At 42.1% G+C, this 27640-nt stretch overlaps 1 protein-coding gene across 5 annotated transcripts; it reads right to left on the minus strand.

Annotated features, from left to right (window-relative positions):
* Positions 1–321: 321 nt before the first annotated feature.
* GLE1 (GLE1 RNA export mediator) lies at positions 322–27085 on the minus strand. Of its 5 annotated transcripts, XM_055399220.2 has the most exons (16): positions 26893–27082; positions 23883–24104; positions 18008–18118; positions 15919–16067; positions 15609–15669; positions 15176–15424; positions 11762–11993; positions 10726–10838; positions 10490–10559; positions 6855–6997; positions 6562–6752; positions 5883–6012; positions 4999–5103; positions 3798–3880; positions 2769–2832; positions 323–1488 (listed from the first exon to the last, which is right to left on the minus strand). In XM_055399220.2, exons 1-16 carry the CDS (start codon positions 26989–26991, stop codon positions 1420–1422), a joined length of 2091 nt encoding a protein of 696 aa, XP_055255195.1. In that variant the 5' UTR covers positions 26992–27082; the 3' UTR covers positions 323–1419. The 5 variants fall into 5 exon arrangements, 3 of the variants coding, with proteins under 3 accessions (XP_055255196.1, XP_055255195.1, XP_055255197.1); XM_055399221.2 differs by lacking the exon at positions 2769–2832 and having other exon boundaries at positions 322–1488; positions 26893–27084; XR_008682391.2 differs by lacking the exon at positions 2769–2832 and having other exon boundaries at positions 1435–1488; positions 6833–6997; positions 26893–27085.
* Positions 27086–27640: the final 555 nt, after the last annotated feature.

Below are 27640 nucleotides of genomic sequence, written 5' to 3' on the forward strand. Positions count from 1 at the left end.
GAGGGTGAATGACCTACTCAAGGTCACAGACATAACAGTAAACTGAGTCCAAGTCTCCCGACTCCTTTCCTAGTATTCAGTCCATTGCGTCCACATCAAAAAATACTTTCCCATCTGCTGGATAAAACAGGGTCAGTTACTGGCATATAATTCCAAAAACAGAAAAAAAGCAGTTTTCCCAAGGTGAAGGTCAAGACAAAAAAAAAGGGTAAAACATATTACTCTACACCCAGAATCAAGATACCACCATGCCCCTCATGATTTACACAGCTCCAGGTACACAAAAGTGATCATACTGAACCAACTCAACTAGATACAGCAACAGGCATTTTTTAAAAACCAAGCTTTATTATTTATATTTTGGCACCATAGTCAGTAATTCACAGAATGGGTCGCTTCAAGCTGTTCAAGATTACCAGGGAACCCCCTCACAAACACACCCCCACATATAACATTTAGAACAGAGGAACAGATTCATGGCCACCGCCTCTGCAGAATGAAGGAGTCTTTTCACAGAGCAAATCTCCACTCTTATCTGAACAGCCAGACTCCGGATTTTTGTAGTGGCTTTAGTCAGGCAAATCTGTCGTCATCCACTGCTCAGAACATGTAAAGAATTAAAAGGCCCTGATTCATTGCTTACAGATGCTCAGCTCATATGCTGCAAGCCCCATCTCAGCCCATCTTAATTCAAACTGAGAAACAATGTTTGGTTCATGCATCCCGAGTCATCCAGGAACCAAATTCCAAAGTAGGAGGATACACAGGTCTTTGTGGTTCAGTATAACATGTGTTAACAGTCCTAATCCCAGACACTATCTCTGATGCAATTTGGGACTTAGTCCATGTCTGTATCAGGCATTTCTTCTGAATTTATAAATACTTCACAAGCTGACTAAGGCAAAACCACCATAACCCAGGCCTGCATGTGAAGATTTGGGCCTCAACTATTAAGTGCTGCTTTACAAGGGACCTCAAGTCTTTGTTCATTCCAGAAATTCTGAAAAGGGTCAGCATGCAGGAAGGGGTTGGGTGTAGGGGAGTGAAAGCAGTGGGTTACTTCAGCTCAGAGTGAAACAGTCAAGGTATTAACCTAATTTTTGAAAGACATTTAAGAGACAAAGGAAATAAAGGGTAAGATCAAGTATTAACCTTTTATTCTCATAATTTTTTTTTTCTTATTTTCCATAAAAATGAGAAAGGCCAATTTTGTTTACTCTGTCGTGTGGACCTCTTTAAGGAGTCACCAGATCTATTAAGGGACCTCTTAGATTTGTGGCCCATGGAAATCTCTCTTCGTCACAAGGTACAAATACACAAAACACATATTGACATGACTTCTCACAGGTACAGCTGTCTTCAATTGCTTTATTATTGCCCCTCTGCAACAAAATGGTGATGGCAGGTGCTGGAGTGACATCAGGAACGCCAGAAGGAGGAAGTCAGGAAGCCCTTGGGGACAGGAATCTCCCTATGCTGCAGACATTTCTGGTCAGGCAAAGACAAAGAAAACCAAATTATTCTCTGATAACACTGCTTCCAACACTTGACAGTTAAAGAAGGATGTGGTACGTAATACATAGTGGAATATTAGTCATGAAAAAGAACAAAATCTTATCATTTACAGCAACATGAATGGATCTAGAGATTGTCATACTGACGGAAGTAAGTCAGACAAAGATAAATATATTACTTATATGTGGAATCTAAAAAAATGGTGCAAATGAACTGATTACAAAATGGAAATTAAGAGTCACAGATGTAGAAAACAAATTGTGGTTACCAAGGGGAAAAGGGGGAGGGATAAATTGGGAGACTGGGACTGACATATACACACACTATATATGAAATAGATAATATGAACCTTCTGTATAGCACAGGTAACTCTACTCAATACTGTGTAATGACCTATATGAGAAAAGAATCTAAAAAAGAGTGGATATATGTATAACTGATTCACTCTGCTATGCAACAGAAACCAACACAACATTGTAAATTAACTACACTGCAATAAAGGTTAGCTTAAAAGGAAAAGGCTGTGTACAAGACCTCTCCTCCTGCATCAACCGTAGCGCAGGACAAAGGTCAGGCTTTCCTATGTCTCTCCCACCCTCATCTCCACAAACAGGCCTCACCATTCACTACTGCTATTTCTCCAACTGAGCTACTGGAAAGCCGAAGTCAGCAGGCTGTCTTGGCAGATGTACCACAGAGTTCTCAATGATTTGTCAGAATTTCACCTCTTAAACTTTTGGCACATGGAAAAAGGAAAGGAGTCTAACTCAAAGTACAGTCTGTTCTCATGAAGAAAAGTAACCAGTTCCTTAGCCCTGAGACTGAGAAAAGAACCTTGGCCAAAATGCAAAAAAAGTATCAGTGAGCTAAGATTCATTAAATATATTTTGCTGCTGCTAAGTCACTTCAGTATTTTATTCTGCACAGGCAGTATGGACAATGACACACAGAAAAATAATGAAATGGTAGCCCTTAAGGTGAAGAGGGAATGATGGACAAAAAGTAAGGGGCAGGGGTTTCCTGGTGGCCTAGAGGTTAGGACTCCGTGCTGTCATTGCCAAGGGTCTCGGTTCAATCCCTGGTTGGGGAATGAAGATCCTACAAGCCACACGGCATGGCCAAAAAAAAGTAGGGTTCAGAAAAGTCAAGGGTAAGAGACTGCAGTCAGTCTGGAGGGGAGGTCCAAGACTTGTCAGACATAGACACTGGAGGCTGACAACAGTTTGGGATACGCTGGTCTAAGGGCACCTTACCTCCAAGAACTGCTTGAGGCGTATGAAGGAGCCCATCTGCCCTGAGCTAGTGATGGCTTCAATCCTATAAGGAGAGAAAGAAGACAGTACCTATGGTTCACACACATCTTTTGGAGAGGGGTTAGGGACCTGCTGATCTGGAGGAAGTGGCAGAACGAATGATTCCCAGAGATGTCTTCTAGACTTAGGATGCTGTCACTCTACTAAATGGTCTCAGCACTTTATTTCAGACAAAGGGATAAAGGAGAAGAGAGCACTGTTGCTTCTCAAGGTCTCTATCATCAGGTGAGATGGGTGTTGCCAATGCCTTTCTCCCTTCAGTGAGTTGCGAGGGATGAGAAAGGGCCTTGAAGTTGAATCCCCCAAAAGAGTCAAGCAAACTGGCTGATCAGTTTCACCAACTGATTTACTAAGCGGGTTTGACTCCTTGGCTTCCTTCATGACTGCATGTTGTCACCATCCCAGATTATCTGGGGGAGTTTGGAAAACAAGAGAGTTTTAAATGGAATCTGAATGCAAGATCTTCCTAATTTTTTATTTAGTTAATAATATTTAAGAGAGACTTGTTAGAGTTCAAAAGTGTTTATTCAAATAACAGAGAGGAGAAGGATGGGAGCTGAAGATGTCTCACTAAACACAAGTGCTTCTGATTGAGTCAGAAACAGTATCTGAACTTCCCTGGTGGTACAATGGATAAGAGTCTGTCTGCCAATTCAGGGGACAGGGGTTTGATCCCTGATCTGGAAAGATTCCACATGCTGCGGAGCAGCTAAGCTCATGCCCTTAGAGCCCGTGCTCCACAAGAGAAGCCATCTCCGCAAGAAACCTGCACACCAAGATAAAGGAGAGACCCCACTCAGAACAACTAGAGAAGGCCTGAGCACAGCAACAAAGACTCAGCGCAGCCAAAACAAATACATAAAATAAACTTTTAAAAAAAGAAACAGCATGTGACAGCAGCCATGGGCATCTGATTTCGTGGGTTTTTACCTACCAAATTCTCTGGTGTCTACTCAACAAGTCTAATACCTGGGGAAATAGTCCTCTTTGATGAGAAGTATCATCTTCCAGAACTGGACCTGGTACTGCTTCATGAGGGCATTCCCACACACCTAGAGGGGAAGGTGCGCACTGTCAGAGCAGGGAATGAAAATGCACACTCAGTCACAAAGGATAATCAGCCCTTTGCCTCTCATTACTATCAAGAATTTCAGCCACAATGCCATTCAGCCAGCTAAGCAAGGGAATTAAAATCCAACTTTCTTCTGAAGCATTCTAACGTATGGCAATACCTCCTTTTAACCAGACCGCCAGGTAGCCAGGTGTTTCAGAGGTCGTGACTCAAACTTAATTTACTATTGATTTTAAAGAAATAGCATTACTTCCCAACCTCGGTAATCAAGGTAGAAGGAATACCACGTGTTTTCAATGACTCAGGATCAACGTTTGTTTACTGTGACTTCCGGAGCTGTCAGGTGAGTAGAAACTGTTGGCATTATGGGCCAAGTGGTCTCAGATTTGTTACAGCAAGTGCTCCAAGCATTTATTCTTTAAGAACTGTCTCCTTTTCACAGAAACCCTTCTTCTTATCCTATAGTGGGAGCCCCTTATAGGCAGACAGGACTGTACACAGCCTTCTAGATGAGAGAGGTACCTGACCCAAGCTGGTTAATCTTACTTTCTCTCCTGTCTATTAGCAGTCCCACTGATGGGACACTAGTCCCACTACAATGGGTGACCACACTGAGGCTGAGGAGTACAGCCCAGGAGCATCTTCTCCACTGTGTACCGAGAAGCAGAGAAAGTTGGCCTACAGAGCAAGTAGGAGGCAACCCGCAGGAAGAGCAAATATGAAAAGACCATGCAGTCCCAGAGAGAGGCTGCCATGGTCCCTGGTGACATTCCAGTTCCTGGTTCCAGGCCCTGATGAGGTTCAACTGTGCATCCTACCCTCCATTTTCCAAGTGAGTCACTTCTATATCCCCAAAGCAAATTCCTTTTCACTTGTACTGGGATGTACAGTTTTCTGTTCTTTATAATGACAAGATATCCACACAGAGAAGGAAAGTACACTGGGAAGAAAAATCCAAAGCTAGCTTTCTCTTGGGGCTTGGGAAAAAATTTGTAACACTGGCCCCTAATGGTGTTCACCATTAGTCTCTATCTGTCTATTCGTCATGTCATACAGCGGCCCACTGGTGCTCTCTCCTGTGGCAACTGTACTACATACCTCTAAGAAGTCAAAGAGGAGGGTGGCCGTCACATCTGACAGGGGCTCCATGTTTAATATCTGTGCCAACCAGCGCCAACCATGATTTAAGCCATGAGGGTGAGTCTGGGAGCAGAGAGGCTTGGTCAGGATTTAATCTCATTTGATTAAGAGTTCTAAATTGCCAACATTATCACCCAGCCATTACCAAGGGGACACAGGCCCCCGATCACCTAACCTAAGCTCATGCCACAGGGCAGAAACAACAGAGACCAAACAAATTCTGTTTTTAAATACTGCAACACACTGGGACCCACACATTCTTCACTGGATTCCTTCAACACAAAGCTGTCAGCCTCAGTTTCAGGAATTCTAGTTCCTCTTATTAAGTGATCTTTATTGACATTTTATTAATTATTCCTGGTACCTTTAGCACAACATCTGGGACACAGCAGATGTACAGTAACAAGTTTCTAGATTCAGTCAGCTTATATTCCTTTCTCTTTGGGTTTCCAAGTCCATTAACTTCTCCATCTAAGCTCCATTCCTCTCAAAATGAACTGGGCAGGCAGGTCAAAGCCCTGGCCCTCTGCTGTGACTCTGACATTGACAAGCATGTATCACTACAACTTGCTAAGCCTCCGTCTGTCCCTCTGTGAAGTAAGGTATGTAACCTTGGTATGTAACTGGTCTCTAAGGCACCAATTAGTCTCTAAACAAATGACTCTGATGATCCAAAAGTTTCCTAATAAGCAATACCCACTTCTCTAAAGAATACCTACGAAGCAGTGCTTATCACATGATGGGACTGTTCCTCTGGAAGGTCAGTATTTCCTTCAGGTAAGATAGACTAATATGGACCCTGGTCTGACCGCTCATTATCCATAGTAACCCTTCTCTGCTACCTCTTGTCGGTTTCCATATGGCCACCGGAGCTGGATGATGGCGGCATAGAGACGGATCATCCCAGACATGCGCTTTAGAAAGTTGTCCTGCTGCTCTACTTTGGAATCCTTCACTTGGTAGCCAAGCATCCTATGTGGGAAGAAAAAATTCAATGTGATAGAGTCAAAGTGAGGGTGACCAATCCATTACTATTTATGGCTAAAAGTAACAACATATCATTACATTTAGCATTATTACTAATACATTATTACACATGACTACATTGGTAGATGTAATTTTGCTTACAAAGCACTCACATCCATTATCAAATCTACAACATATAAACCTTGAGATGTAAATTCCCAGAAGGTAATGAATATTATTACCCTCATTTACAAACAATGAAAGAAAATCTTTAAAGAGATGAAAAAACTCCCCATTTAAAAAAAATCTATTAATAGTCAAAACAAGGGTAAAATTCTAAGATCTCTGGATTCTAAATCCAGAATTCTTTCCGCTGTACTATATTGATTATTGATACCTAAATCCACAAATTCGAAAAGCCACCCAGTTCGCATGAAAGACACTGTATTCTCTGACAGAATGTTCAAGGTACATAGGAGATGCTCTGAGGGGAAATGAATTTCAATTCTCTCTTCCATTCATCACCTGGGGACAATAAGGAGAACAACACTTCACCTCTGATAGTCTTCCAAAGCCATTCCCTCTTTGAATGCTGGATAGAAAGGAACAGAGTAAGGACACTTCTTGTGCAGGTGAGCCAGGATGAGGTCCCCTACTCTGGGGTGGAGCTCCCAGATCCCAGACGCCACGACTGCGATGGGGAATGCTGCTTCGTGATGGGAGGCCACTTCCTCCTCCCCTTGTTTCTGGGAGCAGAGAGGTGGAGATTGTAAGTTAACATTCAAGAAAAGCTTAAAGGTTAGGCACCAGCCTCTTCTTCCCATACCTTTGGCGACAAGGTTTCTCACCACAAATTTCTCTGCCAGTTTGTACTGGACAAAGTCCAGGCCCTGTGGGTTAAGTGTGACAGACACGGAGCGCCCACCAGACTGAACAGGTTTTCCAGAAAGTAAGCTGTGGATCTTGTCAAAGATCTCCTTCAGCTTTGAGCCTGGGTATGACAGAGATAGAGTCAGTGACAAGATACAACTGCAGTCAATCTATGTTTTTCATCACTGCAATAACAAAGCCTCTGTATAAACCCAGCCCTACAGAAGTTCAGAGCCTAAAGTCAAAATACAGATGCAGAAAAATATGAGACAATCAAATACATGTTGTGGAGGATGCAAAAGTACATAGAGTGTGGTATTATTTTGAAGGAATTTGTCATTGGTAGAATGAACTAATTCTGAAACTGACATCAGAGAGATGAATAGTATAGAAATATGTGTTGAATTGTTCCAGATGCGACGGATGTGGCTGATGTCCCTAAAGGAGTCATTTGTAACTCCAGGGAAAACCTTCTAAAGAATCTCCAATTCACAGTGGCTTCCCCTCCTACTCTTGGACCTACCTTCCTCCATAGAAGCTATTATTACATTTGTATTACAGATCCTGTGTGCCCCACCTTATAAACTGGCTAGTTAGATCAGAACAAGTTAAGGTGAGCTAATCAGCCAGTTGACTGAGTCAAGTCCCTGAAGAGGCCAATCCTGTGACATACACATATGTAAGCAGTGGTGCTGTCATGTGGACCAAAGAACAGCCGTCTACAAAAGGAGAATGAAGGTGGGCAGAGGGAAGCCTAAGAGAAGAGAGAAAAGGGTCCTAACATTTCTGGCTCCTGAGATCCAGCTCCACTCCTGCTGTAGGAAACTGATTTATCTGTAGGACAAACCTCTCACTCTACCTATTTCTCCTTTCTTTCCTTTTTTTTGGCTTAAGCAGATCTGAATTAGTTTCTATTATTTAAAATCAATGTTTGAATGAATACAGCATCTCCAATTTACCTGCCAAGTTCCTAATACCCTGAGCCAAGTTCACAATCATTTTAAGAAATGTTTAAAATCTCATAAATATCCTCCCCAGACCACTGATTCAGTTTCATTGAAAAAAACAGGGAAGAGAGGTGGCACATTTCTTAGGAATTAAGAGAAAAAGGAAGAAACCAAGAGTTAAATAATGAGATGTCATAGAAATTTCAAGGCCAATAATCCCCTGAAAACAGAAGTAGAGACTCTAACCTGAGATATTAAAATATGTATGTTTCCATACAAATTTACTCAGCTCACATTCCTGCCAACCTATAACCCTATTATTTCTTTACTGATGGTTTCAGAGGGCTCCACTGGCCAAATCCCCACCCAGCCCTTCTCCCTGTGCCCCTCCAATTAGGAAAATCAGATCCCAGCCCAGTGCCTGGCATGGCCTCCCACATCCCGTGTGCCACAATGGCACCGTATCTATCTTTAAATTCTACTCCACATTTAACTACTCATGGACATGCACCTCTAGAGAGGCAGCAATTAGGTCACCTCTTTCTCAGTCATTTACGGAGCACTAACTCTGCAGAATGTCTGTGTCTGACTGGGCTGTAAGCTCTCACAGAGCTTAGGATACTGATGGAAACAAAGGAACACAGTTGTGAAATAAGTAGGAAAATCAAGAACAGCAAAACCAGAGCCTAATCAGATACAGACAATCAACTAGAGGAAGCAGTCATGGGCATGACTCCCAGGTTCAGTTAAGGTGACTGAGTAGATAAGATGCTACTACTGGTTACTTAGAGCAAACTGGAAAAAAGGTGGGCGAAAGGAGGACAATGAGAGGCCAGCTTGCTAAACCTGAGGAAGCTGAGAGAGATCTAGGCAGAGCTGCCCTGCGGGTAGCTGGAGCAAGGTAACCTGAAGCTCAGAGGAAAGGAATGACCTGGAGACTGAGCTGGGTGTCATGTGTGCAGAGGTGAAGTTTGAAGCCAGGGGGGTCTCAGCATGAGAACTGCAGGGTGAAAGCACATCCCCAGGACACACCTACCACCGAGGTCCGGGCTGGAGACAGAGGAACCCACAAAAGAGAGAGAGAGAGGAGGAGAAGCTGGAAATTAATGTTGCCTCAGAAGCCAGAGGACTACAAGTGATAGAGAAGGGAATAATCAACAGGGCCAAAGGGTAACATGAAGATTAGAAAAGACTTGAGAAAACACAAAATCAAAAGAAACAGGTTTTAGAATGTGAGTGACAAGCATGTTTAAAGAGAAAGGAGCTTGTAAAGAAAGTCATTTTGTAGAGAACAGAAGAGCTCTCTCTTGAGGGAGATAGGAGGGGATGATAACAAGGCTCCTGAGGCTCGTTCAGGGCTGAGGTGGAAGGGGAAGTGTGGACTGGAAGGGTACTGTGTTCTCTGAAACAGGATGGTTTCAAAGCAGGTAAATACAGCTGTGCATTGCTGCAGTGGGTGGGCTGGGGGGTTGAGGGGGGAACCTGAGGATCTTACACCTGATGTCTCAGTTTTCCAGATGAAGGAGGAAGCAGGGGTGCCTGTGGGCAACTGAGGGGTAAAGCCCGAGGACAAACCTGAGGAGACCAGCGAAGGTGTGGGACAACTGTCTGGTCACCCTTGCCCCTCAATGCTATGGCTATTCAAGGAAATGGCACTTTCAATTCTAGAAAGTGATACATATTTACTTATTTAGACCCTGCTTTGTTCCAGAAGGAATTCCAGGCAGCAGAGTGATATGTAAGTTCAGTCACAGAGCTTCTCACAGGCAGGAAGTGCAACTTCCACATTTTCTGCTGCTGCGTCACTTCAGTCGTGTCCAACTCTGTGTGACCCCATACACGGAAGCCCACTAGGCTCCCCCATCCCTGGGATTCTCCAGGCAAGAACACTGGAGTGGGTTGCCATTTCCTTCTCCAATGTGTGAAAGTGAAAGTGAAATCGCTCAGTCGCGTCCGACCCTCAGCGACCCCATGGACTGCAGCCCACCAGGCTCCTCCATCCATGGGATTTTCTAGGCAATAGTACTGGAGTGGCTTGCCATTGCCCTCTCCGTCCACATTTTCTAGGTAACAAGTTAATCAAGGGAACCTGGATGGAGGTTAAGTCAGAGCAGCTTCCCAGCTGCACAAACTCCCCAGCCACTTGGCAGCACAGTCTATACTGTGGAGGCTTCCACATCTGAGCTCTGTGAAAATGAACCTCTATTTCTAAAGAAGAAGAGTCTTTCCCCTGTGTGGTTCTTCCTCTCTAAATCTCAGTCTCTGGAGAGACTGAGTAGGCATTCTCAGCGTTTTCATGTATTAACAAGCAGGTTTCGAGTCTGGAAAAGCTAACGTTGTAGGACAAAAGCAAAGAATGCAAGTCACATCCTAGGCTCCCTAAGGGGTGCTTTTCTGTAGTAACTTCCAATCGTAGCTAAGAGTCTTCCTAGATAATTTACTACTAATACATAACTTAAACAGAAAAAAGAGTCAACACATAATGATTACCTTCTACACACAGAGAGTAAACCAGCCAAGGCACACAGCTTATACACCTGATCCAACAGTCAACATCTGCTCAGACATAATCTATTTATAGCAGCCTTACAGACAAGTGGATTTGGAATCTCAATAAACACTGGTACAGTGAGGTGAAGGGCCACGTTCTTAACTCTCTGACCAACCTGCAATGGTAGAGATCTGGCTCACCGGAATGGTGGCAGCCTTCTGGAGGTCCATCTTGATCTTTTTGGCCTGCCGGAGGAAAGCAGCGAGAAGGCCAACAATGTTTTGAAGAACTGAGTAGATGCCATTAGGATTAGGGATGTGATGTGACAGGCGAGCTACATTTCTTGAGGACATGAGGCTGTGGGGGGGGCACCATTAGGCCCAGAGAATGCCAAACTCCCGTCCCTCCTACCTGACTGTCTTTGCTGTTGCTCAGGCCCTCAAAGGCCAGCACACACCGACTGGAGGCCTCCTGCAGCTGCTGGTACCACTGCATGGTACTGTCTTGCACCTTCACCTGGAGGTCTGAGGAATGAACGAAAGATATTTCCATAAAAGGAGAATTTATTGAACACTTAATATGAGCCAGGTACTGTTCTAATCACGGAGAAGGCAATGGCAAGCCACTCCAGTACTCTTGCCTAGAAAATCCCATGGACAGAGGAGCCTGGTGGGCTACAGTCCATGGGGTCGCTACTAGTCGGACAAGACTGAGCAACTTCACTTTCACTTTTCACTTTCACACGTTGGAGAAGGAAATGGCAACCCACTCCAGTGTTCTTGCCTGGAGAATCCCAGGGATGGCGGAGCCTAGTGGGCTGCCGTCCATGGGGTCGCACAGAGTCGGACACGACTGAAGTGACTTAGCAACAACAACAACTGTTCTAATCAACTTAAGTAGAATTTATTGAACATTTAATGAGTCAAGTACTGTTCTAATTACTTTATATATGTATTAACTGCTTTCACTGTCATAATAATCCTATAAGGTACATTCTATCATCTTCATTTTATAGATAAGGAAACAGGCATGGAAAGGTTAGGTAATTCGGCAAAGATACAACGCCAGGAAGTAGAAAAACTAGATTCCCACGGATCTGACTCCAAAAGCAGCATTCTAAACCATCATGCTATATCAATTCCCTTGTGTTTAAACATATATTCTGTACACACTTATTTAAAATACTCAGTAGCAGCAATATGTGGAATAATATATCTACTAGGATTATGCAGAATTTCAAGTCCTCATGGAAGTGTTGGAATCTGAAGCCAGGCTCCACATTAATCAAAACTGAATGGAAATCATTAAAAGTACCAAATCTTACATTATGTAAAAGTTCTGATAAATTATACTGTAGCTTAATACAGTATTCAAAACATGTTCTCACTTCTTTTCACATTCTGAATTACACATCACGTTAAAGGACCGTTTCCACACCAAGACTCACCTTCGTTCGGTTTCGCCCCTGGGCCCTGATTGGGAACGGGGGACTCTTTGTGGGCTTCCGGTCTCTGCTGCATCTGTGACTCTTGACGTTTTATCCGGGCCTCCTCTTCCTCCCGCCTCCTCTTCTCCTCACAGGCCCTGCCGATCTCCTGATGCAAGTTCGAGAGGAGGTCACGCATTTCCTGTAGCGCTCCCTCAGCCGCAGCTTGGTCCTCTACTGTGGGAAAGCCGTTCTGTCACGGTGACAGAAGCAGAGCTCAGTGGTTATTTCCTGAGCACCTGAGGTGCTGAATCATACCTCACACAAGTCCATGTATTTCTAAACTGGAATTGTGCCAACAGAGTACCCACGGTCAACATGTTGGTACCTACTGCTTTCCTGTTCTCTTAAAGGTAATACTGATTTACCATCATATCCACAGTACCGAAGGGTAGATCTTTCAATGCTCTCACCAACACTGGGAACTAGCCTGTGTTTTCTAATACCTTTTCCCACCAATAAGTGATACAGCTTCGTGAAGAAACACCCAATTTTAGGTCTGGAGAAAAAAATGTTCAAGATGAGGAAGAAAACAGCTTACTTGCTTTCTGCTGCAACAACTACTACTGGGGCCATGTCCAAGGGACAGGGAAGCCAACATGAAGGTGTTCCCATTACACAATCTGAACAACAAACTATAATAGATGACACATTATACATCAAGGATATAAAGTTCATATGTTCTTAATGATAGTAAAAAAACAAAACAAAACCTCAAGTCACTGTGGGAAAATGCTAGGAAAGCAACGTTATACTCTGAAAACTGATCAAAGGAAAGACTCAAATATTTATTCTTCCTTCCTTATACAGACTGTACTTAAGATAGTTTATGGGGAAATTTTCTTTGTAGTAGAATTCTAGCTAAAAAATATGGAAAAATGATAGAAAACTTAAAATTTACCACCTCTAATGAAATAATAAATATGAGTAACAATCAGCAATGGCTACTAAATCATTACCTAAAGACTCATTGAAATCTTTAAAATGGAAAATAACACTGACTATCTAAAACCACCAGCTGACCTTAACATCACAGGAGGAAAGACCATCAATACTCTACGCCTCCTCATGTGATTCATTAACAAATACACACTCCCAACTATGAAGTACTGCTGTGGGGGAACAAATCAAATGTGATCAGATCAAACCTCTAGACTATGCAGTCCAGGAAGGTAACACACATAGCCACACATGGCTCTTTACATTTAAATTAATTAAAAACTTTCTAAAAATTAAAATACAGTTCTTCAGTTACACCAGTCACATTTCAAGTTCTCAATGGCCATGTGTAGTTACTGCATGGCACAGATATGAACGTTTCCATCATCACAGAAAATTGTTAGCTCTGCCCTAGAGAAAGTTATGAGTTCACAGAAATACAGGGAATAAAAGAACATATAAAAATACACCAAAGGGTTAGGGTTAGCAATTACACTGAAATTTTCAGAATGCAGAAAATTCTATTCACAATCAGATTCTTCAACAATGGCAAAAAAAAAAAAAACAGAGAGCGAAGGGAGGGGGAGTCTTAAGATTAAAAGACTTAATTAAGTAACAGCACACCAAAAAGTTGACCTTAGTCTGGACGCTAATTTTCCAGTTATAAAAAAAATTATTGAATTAGAGAAGGAAATGGCAACCCACTCCAGTGTTCTTGCCTGGAGAATCCCAGGGACGGGGGAGCCTGGTGAGTTGCTGTCCACGGGGTCGCACAGAGTCAGACACGACCGAAGTGACTTAGCAGCAGCAGCAGCAGTGAAGGAAAAGTAGGGTGGAAAGCAGTGTGAATGCTGGTGTAAGAATGAGGTTTTGCTCAGCTGACATTAATTTGTTCTAATTCATTTCCTATATCAGCTTTCCCAGTGTTTTTATTTTTAAGTGGTAAGAGGAAATGTGCCCATCTGAACTTTTTCAGAATGCTGGCTATTTTTAGGCAATATAGGGAGGGCAGGAGGAAAAGGAAATTGGAATCTGACTTTAATTTCTTGTAGGTAGTTGCTAACCTCTAGTCTTTGGGATCTGGTCTCACTTCTCAGCTCTTCCTCCTATTGGCTGTGACCTTGTGCTAATTAATTATTACATCTTTGTAGTCAGGTTTCCCGTCTATATGAAGGGGATGAGGAGAGTTTATGAATATTGTTGTTGTTTTTAAGATGGCTTCCCAGGTGGCATTAGTGGTAAAGAACCTGACTGTTAATGCAGGAGATGCAAGAGACACGGGTTGGATCCCTGGGTCAGGAAGGTCCTCTGGAGAAGGGAATGGCAAACTATTCTTGCCTGGAGAATCCCATGGACAGAGGAACGTGGCGGGCTACAGTCCATAGGGTTACAAAGAGTTGGACACGACTGAAGTGTCTTAGCATGTTGTTTTTAAGAATTGAACAAAATAATGTGTGAAAAGTTCTTAGTTCATTGCTTGATATAAAGTGCTTAATAAGCATTTTCATTGATGTTTTGTTACTTAGCTGTCTTGTGACATTATGACTTCATTCAAACTTTTCAAAACCCCAAGTAAAATGAATATTCTTCATTAATTTTCAAACATGTCCTATTAAATGGGATTAGAGAAAATTATACTCCTGTTCTAGTTTCTTCTTAGTAGTTTAAATAAAAGACATAATCTCATGGAAAAAAAATTATTGAGATAACTGGAGAGATTTGAACACTGACTAAATATTTAATCATATTCAAGAAATTATTAGTTTTTTAGGTATGCTGTTAGTGTTTTGGTTATGTTAATATAGAGTTTTAGCTTTCAGAGATACACACTAAAGAACTTCAGTATGTCTGAGATTTACTGTAAAACTGCCTGAGGGAAAGGGTGCAGGTGGCACCATAGACAAAAGGAGACTGTCATGTATGGATTCTTGTGGAAGCTGGGGAATGGGTGCCCAATGTACATTATGCTGTTCTCTCCACTTCTGTGTACACACACACGCACACGCACACACACACACTGTCAGAGAAGAAATAAATGCTAAGCCCAATTACAGACACACACACTCTCTGTCAGAGAAGAAATAAATGCTAAGCCCAATTACACACACACACTCTCTGTCAGAGAAGAAATAAATGCTAAGCCCAATTACACACACACACACTCTCTGTCAGTGAAGAAATAAATGCTAAGCCCAATTACACACACACACACACACTCTGTCAGAGAAGAAATAAATGCTAACACTAACACACACACACACACACACACACACTCACTCACTCACTCACTCACTCACTCTGTCAGAGAAGAAATAAATGCTAACAGTGGTTATCTCCAGGTACGAGGATGGGATATTTTTAAATCACAAAACCATTTTGCTTTTAAGGCTCTTCATCTCAAAGACAGGAGAGACAGTGTTCCTGAAGCCCCCTCACCTCAGAAGTGGCCCGGATGATCCCTGAGACAAGACTGCACAGCTGGTTGCCTCGGGTCCGGAAGGCAGACAGGTCGACCTGGAGCCTGTGCTGGTCAGAGGAGTCCAGCTGCTGGCTGAGGTGCAGCACCTCCTCCTGCAGGGCGTAAAGGCTGCGCAGGCGGGCCTGGCCTTCTTCCTTCCGGAGCCGCTCCTGCTCCTCTTGCTTCAGGCGCTGCTGCTCCGCTTCCCGCAGCTTCAGGTTGAGGATCTACAGAAAGGGCTGTCAAGTTAAGGGGCTCCTGGGACTTCTCCTTCTACATTCCTCCAGTCCCACACAGACTGCCTGTTCTCACAGATGGGCCCCAAGTCAGCCACAGAGTGGCATGACAGAGGCTGGGTCCTCTATGACTGCCATACAATGAACACCCACACGGATCCTCCTGGGCACTGACCTTTGCTCTGTGACGATGCTCAGCTTTCAGCTTCTCTTGCTGCCCCAGGGCTTCTCTGGAGCTGAATGAAAAACGGAGGGAGGAAGAGTCAGGGATGCTTCCTAGAATTGTTCTGCCTCTGCTAAAAGCTTCCTCTCTTTGATGTGCATTGGTCATCTTTCCAAGGTTGGTCCTTTTTCTATGCTATAAGCTTCTCTGGCTATTTTATTTTGGTATGTAAGGACTCAAGATTCTTCCCTCTGGGTTTTATGTTGGGAAAGAGCTCTGGTTGACCATGCTGACATTCCCCTTGTAATTCAGGGAGACTCACCTCTTCTCCATTACTTCCCGTAAGTCCTGGAATTCTTTATGGTGCTTCAGTTCCTTACGTTCATCAAACCGCTTCAGCTGTTCAGACGCCATCTCAGAAAGGGCCCGCACCTTCTTCTCCTGCTCCTCCTGCCACTGCCTCAAGCCCTCCTGCAAAGGGTCAGCACCTGCTCTCTGGAGCTCCGTTATACCCTGCTCATCTACCCCTGTGAGATGCCCTCCCATCAGTCCTTAAGGATACTCATCAAAGATACTCCATCCGGGGCATGGAGTCATCTTCCTATTTCTCAAAATCTTTGCTTGAGTCACCTGTCCCCTTTGGGTCAATCTTTAAATTCAGCTGTTGTGGAAAGCTTTTCCAATTTGCCCCATACTGTTCCTGTCACTCCAGCATAAGCCAAGAATGGATGGGATTTTACCAATATATTATCAAATAGCCCTGCACTTTTAAGTTTCCATCCTGTGCATTCTTTTTTTTTTTTTTTGCCACACCCTGTGGCTTGTGGGATCTTAGCTCTCCCACCAGGGATCAAACCTGGGTTCTCAGCAGTGAAAGCAGGGTGTCCTAACAACCGGACTGCCAGGGAATTTCCATCTTGTGTATTCTGATGAGGGCTTCAGGGTCATCTAAAGAAATTCTTATTCTAATTCTAAAACTATGCTATTCCTGTCTCACTCCTTTCCGTAAGTTATTATCTCTGCCTAGATTCTTTTCCTCCATGTTCACTTAGGAACATCTCTTTCTTATATACCTAAAGGTACCAGGTATTTCATTTATTATTCACAAGAGTACTCACATTTGACTTTTAAGGGCAATTAGACATTTTAACTATCAAAATTTAAAGTGTACATATCCTCTGACACTTGTTCCATTTTAGGAACTTGTCCTGAGGAAATACTTGCCTATGTGTGCAATGATATATGCATAAGGATGTTCATTACAGCCCCGTTGATAATGGCAATGAATCTGAAACAATTTAGATCAATAGGGAAATAAGTATAGTAGGTCATACTAGAGAACACTCTGTAGTCTTTAAAAAGAATGACATACTATATATATATATATATATATATATACTGGCATGGAGATATATCAAAACATACTGTTAAAGGATATCAAGCTATTCTATTCTGAAACTTATTTTGCAACACGAGGGAGGTTATCAGCAGTGAAAAACTTTCGACTTAGGTCTGGAAGACAGAAAGTCCATGGACAAGTGATGATTGACAGAGCAGAGCTGAGAAAACCTGAACACACACACTCTCTGTCTCTCTAACCATTTCTCACCATCTCCACTGCTACATCCTTGAATCTAAGCAACCATCATCCTTTTTCATCCAGTGTCAGAGTGACGGCTTCAGTAAGTGTTGCTCTCTCTTACTTAGACTATAATAGACCTCTAACTATATTTCACTCATTTCTCTTACTTCTGCCTCTCCCTCCAGCAAATAAACTCTATGAGGACATGGATTGTGTCTTCTTTGTTCATTGTTTTATCTAGACCTAGAACAAAAGTACTCAATAAATATTTGGTGATTCCACAAATAAACTGATGAGGGTAGATGCTAGAATTTCACTTTATAAACTCACCTATCTGTAAAAATTTTTACAAAAGCATGCATTGTTTTTCTAATAAAAAAAGTAAAGTCACTTGAAAGTATCACAACATTGTTAATCGGCTGTGCCCTAGTACAAAATAGAAACTAAAAAAAAAAAAGTTAAATAAACATTAAAATAGTGTTATTCTTTTTTCAAGAAGCTCTTAAGGTCCATCTTCTCAGTACAACCTTATCTGACAAGGCAGATCATCTTCAAATTTTGAAAAAGTAAATGGAAGCCAGGAAAATCTCAGTAATCTTCCTCGGGTCACAGGTAAAATAGAAGAGCTAGAACCTGAAACCAGTTTTGACTTCAGAGAGTTTACTCGTGATTGTTACATTATAACTACCTCCCTAACTGAACTGAAGCCACTAGTAGGTGGGGCATGATGCTCAGCATGTGGTAGACATTCTTAGTCCCTGAGGAACTGCATTTGAATGTGACTCCCGAGGGTCAATGTCAAGCCTGCCTTACTTCACGGGTTACTTACTGCTCCTTTCATTCTGTGTACCAGCTCATACATTCGGATGCAGCCTTCCACTTTCATCCCCCGGGGGGACTGAAGTACCATAGGTTCTGTATGTGGAGACTCATGTTTGTCCTGTATAGAGAGAAGACGGAAAAATTAAGCTTTTAAGATGGTCAAGTTGGTATTATTCTGTCTGAACAAAAGCCACATCCCTGCTTACAATCAGCAACCAATAACAACAAAACAATTTAGGTTAGAACCAGGGTGCTGTTCGTGATACTGACCTTACTCTAATTGTTCTCCTTAGCAAATTAAGTGGGTGTTTTTGCTTTGGACAGTTTTTTTGTGTTATTTTTTGCTTGCTTCTTTATTTTGATATGTCCAGCATATTTCCCTTTTTTTCTTTTCTAATAAGTGTCCATTTTTGCTGGGGTGGGTTGGACGGAGAAACCCCAGCCCACATCCCCAGTTCATCCATGCCCTCTCGCCTTAGGGGTCAGTAGGCATGAGATCAGCCCAGCAACCAAAGTACTCTAACCCCCTTGTACCCAGTGTCTACTTCAGGAATGAGGCTTATGACTTAAGGCAGAGTCTACCTCTGAAGTTTTCTTTTTCATATATATTTACATTTATTTTTAATTGATTCATGACTGCTTTACAAACTTCTGAACTTTTCTGATGGAGCTATTTTGGAGGGCTTTCTCTTCTTGGGGGGATCTGCCCTGGTGGCTCAGAGGTTAAAGTGTCTGCCTGCAATGCAGGAGACCTGGGTTCGATCCCTGGGTCCGGAAGACCCCCTGGAGAAGGATAATGGCAACCCACTCCAGTATTCTTTCCTGGACAATCCCATGGACGGAGAAGCCTGGTGGGCTACAGGTCACGGGGTCGCAAAGAGTAGGACACGACTGAGCGACTTCACTTTCTCTTCTTCTGGGGACGCTAACCTAAGAAGGTATCTGTCTAGGACTGTCAACAGACATCCTGCCACACAGTCTATCTGAAAGATGAAATCAAGAAGAGTTACACAGAACTGAGAGAAGAGAAGCAAAGCCCCATGTTTGAGTCACTGGATCAAGTCAGAAATAATATCAAGGAGAGACAAGCAGAAAATAGAGCCTCCAAATCTAACTGATTCCACATTCCTAGACTTCCTGGTTATATGAGCAATTAAATTTCTCCCCTGACCCCCTTGTTTCGTTTAAGCTAGTTTAAACTAGGTTTTCTGTTACTTAAATACCAGAAATTCCTAATGATACAATCTGTTATATAGAGCCATCCAAAACTTTACTTAAACCTTAAGAATTACGGAATGTTATACCCGGAGAGGCCCTCAACGATTCAGTCCAGTAGCAGGTTCACAGGTAAGGAAACTGGCGCAGAGAGGGAGAGAGGCCTGTCTGAGGGTGGCCACAACACTGGCGGGTCAGAACGAGAGACTGCTGCCTCTGAGAAGCTGGTCACAGAAACTTCTCCTTTTAATCTTGAAATCATAGTAATTCACAGAAAGTTGCAAAAAATGTACAGGGATCCTCGTGCACTCTATATTTACTCAGTTTCCTAAACTGTAACTTCTTTCATAAACACAGTAAAATATCAAAAACAGTACACTGATGGTACAAGTCACAGAACTTGTTCGGATTTCACCAGTTCGGACAGGAATTCATTTGGGTGTGTGTAGTTTTATGCCATTTTATCTCATGTATAACCACAATTATAAAGGGCAGAACGGTTCACCACAGAGATCCCTGGTGCCACACCTTTACATCTCTTACCTGTTCTCCAACTCTATAATGACATTACTTCAACAACGTCAAATAAATGGAACCACACAGCACAAAATCTTTTTTCTTTTGGGTGCTCCACGTAGGATCTTAATTCTCCAACCAGGGATCAAACCTGTGCCCCCTGCACTGGAAGCCTACATCCTAGTTTTAATTTGCATTTCCTTTAATGGCTAATAATTGAACATATTTTCGTGTACCTACTTTGTCATCTATATATTGTCTCAGGTGAAAATGTCTTCATATCTTTTGGTCATTTTCTAATTGAAGGTTAGAAAGTTTCTGTTTAACCTTTGAAAGTTTCAAAAATATATTCTAGATATAAATCTTTGTCAGACATGTGATTTGCAACTATGTTTGCAAATCAAACATAGTTTTCTTCAGTCACGAGTTTATTATATTTCTACTGAGAATTTTTTTAAAAATATTTACTTATTTATTTGGCTGCGCAGGGTCTTGCAGCATGTGGGATCTAGTTCCCTGACCAGGGATCAAACCCAGCCCCCCTGTCCTGTGAGGAGTTTTAGTCACTGGACCATCAGGAAAGTCCCAAGAGTTTTTATTTGATGAGGTCCAATGTATTAATTTTTCCTTTTATGGATTTAGGTTTCAGTGTCAAATCTAAAAACCCTTCAACTGGCCCTAGGTTCTGATTATGTTTTTTCCTCCTAAAGTCTCATGGTTTTACGTTTTGAGCTAATTTTTTATGTAAGTTATGAGGCTTAGGGTGAAGTTCATTTTTGAACCTATGATGTTCAATTGCTAGATTTAAAGCCTAGTATTTTTAAAGATGAGGTGCAAAATATAAACTAAAAAGTAAACTTCTTATGCATGAAATTATGCAGTCTTTCATAATACAAATAACCATCTCTGTCCTATATTACTTTATAGGATTATTATTTACTGTACAATCGATTGTTACTTATTGCAAATAACTCTCACAAAGACATTTCGCCAAAGAAATTATACAAATGGCTATTAAGAACATGAAAATATGCACAACATCACTAATTATTAGGGAAATGCAAATCAAAACCATAAGGAGATATACTTCTTACCCACTAGGATGGGTACTGTGGGGGGAAAAAAACCAATAGTAAATAACAAATATTAGCAAACGTATGGCGAAACTGAAACCCTTGTGCACTGCTAGTAGGAATATAAAATGGTACAGCTGCTGTACACAGAATTACCATATGATCCATCAATTCCACTTCTGGGTACATACCCCAAAGAACTGAAAACAGCTACTCAAACTAATAGATGTACGTGCATGTTCATAGCAGCACTAGTCAACAACAGCCAAAAGGTGGAAGCAATCCAAATGTTCAGTGACAGATGAATACAGTGGAATATTATTCAGCCTTAAAAGGAAGGAGATTCTAACACATGCTCCAACATGGATGAACCCTGAAGACAGTATGCTAAGTGAAATAAACCAGTCACAAAATGACATATATGATTCTATTTATATGAAGTATGTAGAACTGTCAAATTCATGATGGTTTTTAGAGATTGGGGATGGGAGGAAATCAGGAGTTACTGATTAATGCGTATTCTTAGTTTGGGATGATGAAAAAGATCTGGAGATGGATAGTGGTGATCGTTATACAACAATATGAATGTGCTTAATGCCACTGAACTGTGACATTAAAAATGGTTAAATGGTAAATTTTATGTCATGAATATTTTACTAATTAAAAAAATAAGTTTGCACCCTTTTATCTTTGATGCCTGTTATTCGGGCATTTATCTTAAGACAGCTAGAAGATATACTTTAAGATTAAAAAGAGAAAGATCTCTCTGCAGAAAGTTTTTGAGAGGAGTATATTTAAAAGCAATGAAATGGAAAAACATAAATGCTAAATAATAAAGGAATGGTTTATCCTGTAAGTAGATATTTACAAAGGTGGAAATAACATGAACAAATAATTCAAATAGTTTGCAAACAAAGTCAGGCAGGAAAATTAGAACATGAAAGTACACATACAATTTAATTATGCCAAGGTATAAGGATACAGGCTTATGAGACTAGAAAGGAGTAACTACTGCCTGAAATGATGAGATGATAGGGAGATTTAACTTCTTCCTTTTGATGCAATAACATGCTTTCAGTAACCAAAAATTTTCAGTGAGTATGAACAAAAAGGACTTTGTCTTCTGGAACCCAAACATGAAAAATGTAATCTCTACCTTTCTAAAGAGTTGCCTAGTCTTATTCTGCTGACACGAAAAGCCTGAAAAAGCAAAATAATGCTATAATGCATTATTTTAGTTTAGAAGGCTTTTCTTCTTTACATTCTTAGGCCAAATACTACACATCCCATATCTTACTTTGATCCAGAAAGGATTTAATGCAGCTTATAAAGAACATAAAATATAACAACAGGCATAAATTAACAGAAAACATATTAAAAAGAATGAGGCAGATATATAGAGATAAAGACAGAGACAGAATACTAATAATCTGTGAGATATACTGTCAAGTCGAAAAACAGAAACCAATGGAAACAAACAAGATACACAATAGTATACTCTAGCAATTTTGTTTAAAAAGAAAGAAAAAAAACAGAAATGAAGAAAAAGAAGTACACGTGGGAACCTCTCCAACCACCCGTGGGAACCTCTCCAACCACCCAGTGGTTAAGACTCTACACTCCCAATGTAGGGGGCAAGTGTTTGATCCATGGTCAGAAAACTAAGATCCCACATGCCACACAGCGTGGTCAACAGATTAATTCTGAAAAATATAATTACCAAAAAGAAAATACATATGTTCTTACATATCTGTATTTATACAAACTAACTCTAGAAACAGGAAGAAAGAGAAGAGCAAAGCACAGCAGAGCATCAATAACAATTTAAGTGGGAGAACTATCTCATCCTCTGTTGCCCCCTTCTCCTCTTGCCCTCAATGGAGGTGACAGAGGATGAGATGGTTAGATGGCAGCATCAACTCAATGGATGTGAGTTTGACCAAACTCCAGGAGATAGTGAAGGACAGGGAAGCCTGGCGTGCTACAGTTCATGGGATTGCTGAGTCGGACACAACTCAGCAGCTGAACAATAACAACAAGTAGGAGAAACAAAGGCAGGAACAAAATCAAACCAAAAAGGTACAAACTCATCTGGAACCAATGATGAGGTATGTAAATCTAAGAGCAAGTATAAAATTTACTCTCAGTCTTCCAGCAGGCAACACCAAAAAGGGAGACCTTAAGAGTTAAACAAATGTAATGCTTATGAGAAAAAACAATTCAACTGCTCAAGAAATTAACCACTATTCTTGGTACTAAGAGAGGAATTTCTCTCTCCGGGTATTCATAAAAAGATGTGGTAATGGGAAATAGATGGGGAAACAGTGGAAACAGTGTCAGACTTTATTTTTGGGGGCTCCAAAATCACTATGGATGCTGAATGCAGTCATGAAATTAAAAGACGCTTACTCCTTGGAAAGAAAGTTATGACCAACCTAGATAGTATATTAAAAAGCAGACATTACTTTGCCAACAAAGGTCTAGTCAAGGCTATGGTTTTTCCCGTGGTCATGTATGGATGTGAGAGTTGGACTGTGAAGAAGGCTGATCGCCGAAGAATTGATGCTTTTGAACTGTGGTGCTGGAGAAGACTCTTGAGAGTCCCTTGGACTGCAAGGAGATCCAACCAGTCCATTCGAAAGGAGATCAATCCTGGGTGTTCATTGGAAGGACTGATGCTAAAGCTGAAACTCCAATACTTTGGCCACCTCATGCGAAGAGTTGACTCACTGGAAAAGACCCTGATGCTGGGAGGGATTGGGGGCAGGAGGAGAAGGGGACGACAGAGGAAGAGATGGCTGGATGGCATCAACGACTCTGTGGACATGAGTTTGAGTGAACTCCGGGAGTTGGTGATGGACAGGGAGGCCTGGCGTGCTGTGATTCATGGGGTTGCAAAGAGTCAGACACGACTGAGCGACTGAACTGAACTGAAACACTGTTCCTACAAATAGCTACATGAAGAAGCAGTCATTACTTTCTCAGGGTAAAGTCATTGTAGTATGACAATGATATAAGTAGACACTTCAGCTTTGCAGTCACCATTGTCTTCTGTTCTAAGCTGAGTAAAAACCTTACCTTGGTTCCATTTGATGCTGCTGAGGAGACCGGTGAGAAGGCAGGGTTTCTGAGTGGAGATCTGGGAACAGATGAAGGCTGGTCGAGGGCTGAAGTAGACACTGAGGATGCTGATGTCTCAGAGGGAGATGTGTTCTTTTGTATGTGGGGCAGGACATGATCTACTACCCATCCAGAGTAAGAAGACAGCTTGGGAAGAGACATACATTGTTGCAAAACATCCTAGAAGACAAGAAAAAAGTCCAACTTGCATGTTAACTGATCTAAGCAACCAAAAAACAATTCTGTCCTTATAATCCACTATATGCTTTACTGAAAACCTAAGAAGTCCTAATAAGCATTAATACATACCAAGACCCAAATAACTGTATTAACAGAGATGAAAAGAAAGTGCAGTAGTTTCTTGATAATGATCTTGACTACTATCTTTTTAGAATATCAGACTAAACAATCCTAACTGCAGAAAAAGGAACAAGTCACAAAGATGGTCATTAAAGCAGACTTGAAAGCAATCTAAAATGTTGGAATGGAAAAGAACTCATGAGGAATTTTGAAGTAAACTATGGCATACACACTCTGAATATTAGTCATTTAAAAGTGCTAACTACTGAGCGACTGAACTGAACTGAACTGGCGATTCTATGTAAGATTCAATTTTTTCCAGTTTTATTGAAAAACAGACATACGCCACTATAAAAGTGTAAGTTGTAAACATGATGGTTTGATTTACACAGATTATAAAATGATTAAATAGGTTCAGCGAACATCCATCTTATCACATGAGTGCACGCGTGCCAAGTTGGTTCAGTCATGTGCAACTCTTTGTGACCCTATGGACTGTAGCCTGGCAGGCTCCTCTGTCCATGGGATTCTCCAGGCAAGAATACTGGAGTAGGCTGCTGTGTCCTCCTCCAGGAGATCTTCCCGACCCAGAGATTGAATCCACATCTTCTATATCTCCTGCACTGGCAGGCAGGTTCTTTACCACTAGTGCCACCTGGAAAGCCCATCTTCTCATATAGGTAAAATCAAAAGAAATTAAAAAGGACTCTCAACACGTATTCTCTTAACTTTCTTATATATGGTATAGCTGTGTTAACTACAGTCAACAAATTGTACGTTACATCCCTAGTACCTTTCTTTTGGGATGCCATTTAAAAAGGTGTTTTTTTTTACTTTATGTTTCTGATTATTTCATTGTTAGTGTAAAGAAATGCAAAAAAAAAAAAAAAAAAAGAAATGCAACAGATTTCTGAGTGTTCATCTTGTATCCTGCTCCCCTGCTAAATTCATTTATCAGTTCAAGTAGCTCTTGTGTGGAGTCTTCAGGGTTTTTTACATACAGTATCATGTCAGCTGTATATAATCACAATTTTACCTCTTCCCTTCCAATTTGTATACCTTTTAATTTTTTCCTGTCTGACTGCTGTGGCTAAGACTTACAATACTATATTGGACAGAAGTGGTGAGAATGGGCATTGCTGTCTCGTTCCAGATTTTAGTAGGAAGTTTTTCAGCTTTTTACAACTATCGAGTATTGTGCTGACTTGTGGGTATAAGTAGCTTTTATTATGTTAAGATATGTTCCTTCTATACACACTTTGATAAAGAGTTTTTGTCATGAATGGATGTTAACTTTGAGTCAACAACTTCCTCCTCATTCTTTACACCAAAATAAATTCCAGAAGCAATGTTTCAAATGTAAAAATAAAACCACACATACACAAAACACCATAAAACAGAAAAAAATTTTAACTGACAAACTAGAAAAAAATATGCAATATATAACTCAAAGTAATATTATTATCCCTAATACATAAAGAACTTACAAAATACTGGCAAAACCCCAACGAGCAAAATGAGCCTAAGAGATATAAACTGGCAATTCAAAAATAAAGATATAAAATTGGCTTTTAACACCATTTGGGCACGTCACAGAAAAGGTTGATTAAGGGAGAAGTCACCGATAAACGCTAAGAGTAGAGGTTTGACAAAATACTAATTACGTACAAAGGGAAAAATGATGAATTTTAAGTGGAAATATCTGGCAGATACCACTGTGATCATCTGATAAATGTTAGCATCATCAGTGCTGGGATGGGCTGAAGCATTTATGTGCTACGGATTTGAGTTACTGAGAACACCTCATCATTTCTGCGTCATTCGTGCCAAGAATGCATAATCTGAGTCGACATCGAAGAGACTCATGATGGAATTCATCCTATAGAACGTATATATAGTCTTTAAAACTGTCAAAGACAGAGAAATGCTTTATAAGTGCTATATATTTCCGTTTGAAGAGACTTCATATCTGTAGCTAGATTACGAGCAACTCGAGAAAAGGCTATGCCTTAAATATCTCGACATTCCCCACCTGAGCGGTCTATTTCAGGGTTTAGCACATCTTAGATGCAGCGACCACGCCCCCATTAAGGTTTCCAGGTGTGCCCGATGTCATCTAAAAATTTGGTCAGGTAAGAGGAGAAGGACGCGCGCGACAGAGGATAAGACGGTTGGATGGCATCACTGACTCAATGGACATGAGTCTGAGCAAGCTCCGGGAGATAGTGAAGGACAGGGAAGCCTGGCGTGCTGCAGTCGCCAAGAGTCAGGCACGAGTGAGCGACTGAACACCCACCACCAACAACCGTTCACCGCTCAATCTGGATCTCCTAACACAAGAGACGCGCAGTAATAAACTGACCCTGAGAGGCCAGGGCTGCTTTGACCACCAGAGTGGAGGCGCCTAACTTCGGCAGCAGGGAGCAATGAAGCCTTCAGAAAAGAGCATTTCTGAAGCGGAGCTGCTGAGAAGCTAGAATAGTGGAGACAGACAGAGCAGAAACTCTAGGACACGGCGACGCACACACAGGAATCAAGAAGCGGACGCGTGGTGTGACAAAGAACGCAGGGGCTCCTCCTCGGAGGGCTTGCCAAAGGCTAATGAAGGGCAGAGGCCCCTGCCGAGCGGCGGGTGGGCCGGCCGCCGGCTAAGGGGCCCACTGCTCACCTCACCCCGCAGCAGCCAGTCGCGGTCGTAGCAGAGGCGACCTTTGTCGGAACTGCGCAGAGCCTGCAGAGTCTCCCAGCAGCGACCCTCAGAAGGCATGTCCTGCCCAGCTACAGATCTTTGGACGCGCCACTTGTGACAAAACAAGTCCTCGAATCAGCCGCCCGGAAACAGGCCCTAGCTTCCGCTTCCGGGGCGCACAGGCAGGAGCACAGTTCAACCCCGCCCCTAACGGCTGCGTGGCCCCGCCTCTCTCACCAAGCCCGCCCACCCACGCGCCTGCGCACAGGACTTGGCCTGTGGCTCCCGCTTCCTGCCATGGCTTTAGACCTGGGGGCATCGGTTGGGTGGGCCTTGTAGGTTACAGAAAAGTGAAGTTGGAAACCTCATACACTACCCTTGGGACTCTAAGATGAGGCAGCTCCTGTGGAAGAGAGTCTGGCAGGTCTAGGGGTTGACTGTGCCCTTCCACTGCTGGGGAGGCTTGGGTTCCATCCCAGGTCAGGGCATTAAGCTTCTGCATGCCATCCAACCATCTCATCCTCTCTTGCCCCCTTCTCCTCCTGCCCTCAATGTTTCCCAGCAATAGGGTCCTTTCCGATGAATTGGCTCTTCGCATCAGATGGCCAAATATTGGAGCTTCAGTTTCAGCATCACTCTTTCCAAGGAATATTCAGGGTTGATTTCCTTTAGGATTAACCGTTTTGATCTCCTTGCAGTCCAAGGGGCTCTCAAGAGTCTTCTCCAA

This window comes from Moschus berezovskii, chromosome 11 (genome assembly GCF_049115385.1).
Source record: "Moschus berezovskii isolate FMDL1 chromosome 11, NW_MosBer_1.0, whole genome shotgun sequence".
In the NCBI taxonomy this organism is placed as follows: Eukaryota; Metazoa; Chordata; class Mammalia; order Artiodactyla; family Moschidae; genus Moschus; species Moschus berezovskii.